This window comes from Glossina fuscipes, unplaced genomic scaffold (genome assembly GCF_014805625.2).
Source record: "Glossina fuscipes isolate IAEA_lab_2018 unplaced genomic scaffold, Yale_Gfus_2 74613, whole genome shotgun sequence".
Taxonomy (NCBI): Eukaryota; Metazoa; Arthropoda; class Insecta; order Diptera; family Glossinidae; genus Glossina; species Glossina fuscipes.
The window spans coordinates 1-5828 of record NW_024004433.1 but is presented as its reverse complement, the minus strand read 5'-3'; the positions used below and the strand labels follow the sequence as shown (position 1 = coordinate 5828).

The 5828-nt window shown below is 36.0% G+C and overlaps 1 protein-coding gene across 1 annotated transcript; it reads right to left on the bottom strand.

Annotated features, from left to right (window-relative positions):
- Window positions 1-1031: 1031 nt before the first annotated feature.
- Window positions 1032-3725, bottom strand: LOC119643955 (staphylococcal nuclease domain-containing protein 1-like). The gene is made up of 2 exons (XM_038043463.1): window positions 2356-3725; window positions 1032-1923 (listed from the first exon to the last, which is right to left on the bottom strand). Exons 1-2 carry the CDS (start codon window positions 3481-3483, stop codon window positions 1510-1512), a joined length of 1542 nt encoding a protein of 513 aa, XP_037899391.1. The 5' UTR covers window positions 3484-3725; the 3' UTR covers window positions 1032-1509.
- Between the last annotated feature and the right edge of the window lie 2103 nt (window positions 3726-5828).

Genomic DNA, 5828 nt, shown 5'->3' with positions numbered 1-5828 from the left:
AAATATAAAACTTCATATTAATGCGAATATTTAAAACTTTCATAATTCAGAATTTCTTCTCATAATACATAACGATGTTAAATATTTTCTTTACAGAAGCATTAGAAAATATAAGCGTCCACTTTCAGTAATTTTTAGCCATGGAGACATAATTGAACAGGATGTAGATAGACGATCTTGTTTTAAATGAATAAACAAGTGGGGAAGAAAATGTAAGCTTTTGTAATATTGTTGCATGGAAAACAAGGAGGTTTTAAATGACTATGAGAAATCCTCACTATCAATTGCTTAAAATCTAACAATACATGCTACCGCATCGCTCTATCGGCAATGGTGATGTTCATATTTCATTCTGAGGTTAGTTTGATTCATTATTAAATCCCGTGCACAAATCTTCAACGAAGATCGAATAAATTTGAATTAGTTAAAATATCTAGCAGGTTAGTCGAGTTACTGTTTACATTCTAACTCTATATTCTGCAATCATAGTCAATTTCCAGACTTTGTTTCTATTTCCACAAGTGAAAGCTTCGTCCAGCCATGTGAATGTACTTATGTAACCCTTGCTTTATTTTTTTTTATAGTTAAATCGCAAAGTCTTAAAAAAGAAAATTAAAAATAGAATTAATTATGCAATAAAAAGTATATTAAAAACAATTTCGTTTCAATAATTATTTTGAATACATCTTCTCCTTTTAAGAAATTGTAACGCATTTGCATCTCTTGAATTAAAAAAAAAAAAGCAAAATTTATTTATTATCTCACCTAATAAGTCGTTTACAAAGCATCAAATATAATAATCTAAAGATGAGTGAAAGCAAATTTAAAAAAATAAATTTGAGTCAAATATAGTAAAGGAGACAACACACTGGAATTAAGAGTGAGTGCATATAAACACTAAGCCAAGGGAGAGGGAGGGAAAGCAGGGAAAGGAAGAAAATTTTTTTTTATTTTTTCGTACATAATAGATGTTTAATCCGAAAGAGGAAGCGGTTTATATTCTAGATAAGTATTATTATATTTCCGTAGTAATTTTCAAATCTTTTTTTTCGTTTTTTAGTTTACTTTTGCCTTTTACGAATGAGTTACCATTAAATTTTCTTGCGCGTTGTATAAAAAAAGGGAATTTATCGTTTGAGAATTGTTGTTTGTTGCTATTGTTGCCTTGGTGTTCATTTCGAAATTTTTAGGGTTATTTGTTGTTATTGTTGCAATAGTATAGTTTATGTCTTTGCTCTTAAAATTCGGAAGCTTAACTATGAATAATGTATTTTCTTTTGCTGTTGTTGTTGTTGTTGTCGTAATTTTTCTGTATAACCTATATCGAAGAAGAAGATTGGATCTGTTTGTTTGTTTTAATAAGTGGGAACTTCTTTCGTGTTCGTTCTTTTTATACGATAGCGGTTGTATGTAATCGTTTATTTCATTTTGTTGCTTGTTGTTATTGTTTTAAAGGGCGGGTATGTGGCAGACAAACCTCCAATTCGCTGAGGCGCATGGTGTTTGCACTTAACGGCTGAACTCTGGCGCATCATCTTGGGTGATGTCACCGTATTTCCAAATAGCTAAATGCGCAGCTAGAGCAGCTTGTTGGGCGGCCAAATATTGATCGACCAGCTCACGCAGCTTCCGTTCGCCACGTTTCTCGGCTAATACCAAACCGTCCGCGACCAGTTGTTTGCCAATATCAACATTGGTAGAGGGATCGTAAACCGTAGCTAACGGAAGGCTGTTAAATGGCTTCAGTTCTATATTCAGTTGAACCTTACGGTTGAGTACGTCTTCCGCAAAGGCACGCAACGCTTCCTCCTTATCCTCATTGTCCTGGGGCAGTTGTACCAAAGCCAAGGCATACTCGGTAGCAAAAGGTTTCTCACTGGAGAAGGCAGATGGTAAACCTGCCAGACGATTAAAGGGCACAACCTGACAAAAATAAATTTTTATATAATTGCAATAAAAACCGAAGGAAACTTCTTATTTGCAACAAGAGATTATGTAACTTTTCATTTCTTCTTACAACAGAGTCTTATGTAGCCCTCAAATCATCAACTGCAGCTGGAGCGTAATGGAAACTTTTGCTAGGACTTTCAAAAGTAAAGCTCTAAAAATATATTAAAGCCTCTTTATTCATGTCCCGACTTGGTTTTCATTACCACGAAATTTGCAGTAATTGGCGATGACAGAGTTTAAGCTCATATCAAGCTATGGATCAAACCACACTGTTGTCAAGTTTAAAGATTCAAAAGTAGCTTTCATTTAGCAAGCTTATGACTCATAAGTTTCACTTTAAGACGGAAACAGATCTAAGGAGCTTGCAAGTTATAATATTAAAAATTTAAATATACCACAACTTACCTCTCTATTGCCGTAATCCACATACAACACGGTTGCATTATTGCCTTGAACACGTTCAATTTTGGCGCGGTACCATTGGTTGTCTGCAGAGAATTGTGCAGCGCACAAGTCACCACGTTTGGGAGTGTAAGTACCCACGATGGGTGGGTTAGTTTGGAAATCTGCATGTAACTTAGCCATTAAGGCATCCAACTTAGCACCGCTGGCACAAGATTGAGCAAAGAATGATAAATTTTCAGTAATCTCAGTAACAATGACGTCTTCAAGTTGAACTTTACGCTCCGAAACAACTTTGTCTTCTGCCTCTTCTGCAACAGGTTTCTCTTCTACTACTTGTTCCACATAATTGGCCCAGATATTCTTCTTGGCCGCTTTGGCACGATCTTCTGCATTCTTAAGCATTCGATAATATTCAGACTTCTCAGCACTAAAATGCACTTCCGCCAAACCCTCTTCCACCAGAGCAACAGATAAATTTACGTTGTTATCCAGCCACAACCATCCAATCACTGAAGTACCATTTTTATCAGTAGTGTCGATATGAACGGAAACATCACGTTGAAGAACACGATCGCGGGTGAAAGTCAGTGCCTCATCTCCATAAGGCTCAGCTTCTTGTGCAGGTACCCCATTTAAAGCGGGGCGCGATGAACGTGGGCAAGAAATGCCTGCTAATAGGAAAGTAACCAAACAACTATCCTTCGGAATGTAGAGACGTAGACGTGAACCGCTAGCAACAAATTCTACTATACCTTCTGTGCGTAAGGCACGTTGCCATGAAGGTAAGTATTGGACCTTTATGCGGGAATGATCAAGGGTAAGATCGTTAACGCGTAACAGAGTGTTCTCTTTCTTTGCATGCATGCCTTTTTGACCTTTAATGGCTTGGTTTTCAGCAGCATAAAGTTGATCATAGCAAGAAGAGCGTTGATCATCATCCTGGCGATAGCGTACCACGGAAGCCAGACCTTTAGCCACCATGGCCTCTGCAACATTCTGCCCACCAATAAGTACGGTGTAGCAGTACTTTTCTGGAAAATTATCACGCGCAGGCGATATATAATCCAGAACACATTGAACCTTCTTACCAACAAGTTTCTTACGCAGGAATTCCCGTGCCTCAAACATAAAGGGAATTTCGTACAACGGTCGGTAATTCTCACCACGTGGCGGAGCTTTGACAACTTCCTCACCGTCGGCCCCTACAACAGAACGGGTATCTCGGGGAATGCGTATTGATGAAAAGAACACTTTTTTAATTAAACCATTAGGAAGTTTAACATTGATAGCATCGCCATTAAACACCTCCACTACTGTGCCTGTAAAATCTTTTTCTTTGTAGTTCAAATGTTGAGCATTTGACTTGATATCTTACAAACATAAACGCTTTTCTTTTGCAATGCGTTCAGCGGCGCGTAGTTTTTCAGCACACGATACTGAAAAGCAAGATTTAAAGACTGTTATTAGGCTTAAAGAAACTGAATTATTGTACGCAAAATTTTGTAGCCGGGGTGAAGTGGTTCCTTGGTCAACTTATCTAGACCATAAAATTTTGGAGTCCGTCAAGTTGTTCTCACAATGCTTGAAATACTATTAAGGATTTTAAAAACACAAGGTCCTCTGGCAATTTAAAGCACTAGACCAAAAAACTAATGCAAAAGCCTTGAATGAAAAGCCAAAACATCTTGAATCTGGCCTAGAAAATCCATACTGCATCCATGTTTTCAATTTTAAAAAAAGGTTTAATCTTAAATTGGAGATCGAGATGCTCTTGACAAAACATTTGCATTGTGTTCTTAAACTTATGGTCTTTTATTACAGCCACTGAGCAATCCACGCACTTAGCCAATGCTTCGCGAAACAATGATTTATATATATTGCCGCTAGGATGAAGAATTGTTCCAATTTTAACCGATTCTAGGTAGATTTTCACTTCACGTTGCAATAACCGAGCTTCCACAAAATAACGTGCTTCTTCGACAAACGGAATCGATAGCAAAGAGGCACGCACTGTCGAACCATCGCGCACATCTTCAATAGTCGCTCTAACCGGTTCACGATTATATAGCTTAACAATATGGGCAGAATTATCTCGTGTCCATTTAATTTCACATATCTTTTCGTAGGGGTTAACATTCGACCATTTATCAAGGCCAACGTGTTTGTTGATTTATCACGATTAAGACAGCGAACTTCTTTACTCTTGCAGAATGCGACCAAATCTGCCGCAATTAAAACAAACAATAAGAGGTGTAAAATAATCTGCTGGGGGATTACAGAAGTTGAATTTAATGGTTTTAGGGATTTCTTCTACCTTAAGAATTATGGTTGAAATTTATTTAATTTTCAATTTACAGCTGTTTTCTGATATAAATGCAGCCGTAAACAACCAATACCATCACAAATTTTGAGCAATTTTGCACACGCGGGTTTTGACGACTTTGAGAGAGCGTTTCTCACACCTCTTCTGCATACAAATAGTTGAAACGTCGAATCTCAAAAATGAAACCTAGTTAACACCATACATAATTAGTGTCCTGAATATATCAATGAAAGCCAACTTTCAGCTAGGTGATTAAGGCACTTTGATTTCCAATTCCTATATTGTTGCAAAAAGTCGGTGAAATTGAACCCCTATTCCGAAAATAGGAATAACTTACCATTGTGTCCGTCGCCTATGACAATCATTGTGTTGAGCACATAAGATGGGTATATAAAGTTTTAATCAAGCAGACATTAATACATTTTATCGTATAATATAAACTCTTTCATGCAGCAAATAATAATTATTATTTCTTATAGATGTTCCCCAATTAAAGGGGAAATCAACCAACTGAAGAAATTGATTGAGTGAAATAGAATAAGCAACTTTATATGAAAATTCTCAACCAAATTATTCTCAATCACACATTACGAATCGCAGTTAAAAATCGTCTGTTTGGATATGACGGTTCTTGATGATGGATATACAAACTCTTCTGAAAGAATTTGTCGCTTTGCAGCAATGCACTAATAATATTTGATTTACGGTTATCCAATAAATTATTTTTTAGTGTATTTCTGTAATTTTTTGAAGATTTATTGGGACTACTAATAAGAGACTAATATCGGAATTGGCAATGGAAAGCGTAAAATTAGACGTGGGTCAAAAAAAAATTAAACGTAGTTCAATTATAACTGCTTTTCAATGTTTTTCTGTAGAGTAACCTAAATATACGCGAAGAATTTGATATCGATGAACTGATTAGAAAAGTGAAAGCAGATTAGACAGACAAGTTGTTAAATCAAACAGAAATGAATGTTACTACAAAATTTTATTATTTAAATGACTAATTGTCCGAAACCACGAACGAGTTTCTCTTGAATACGAATAAAGTTAAAAGAAGAAACGACCCTTCTCCGTTCACAAATGCTAGCATTTTTTTTAAATATAAAACTTCATATTAATGCGAATATTTAAAACTTTCATAATT

What these genes read in the sequence shown, in the direction of transcription:
- LOC119643955 (XM_038043463.1), bottom strand. Translation starts at nt 3,483, where the DNA reads ATGTTTGAGGCACGGGAATTCCTGCGTAAGAAACTTGTTGGTAAGAAG. An exon ending in TGGATTACGGCAATAGAGAG is followed by an intron (nt 1,924 to 2,355) that starts GTAAGTTGTGGT and finishes TATTTTTGTCAG; the next exon opens with GTTGTGCCCTTTAATCGTCT.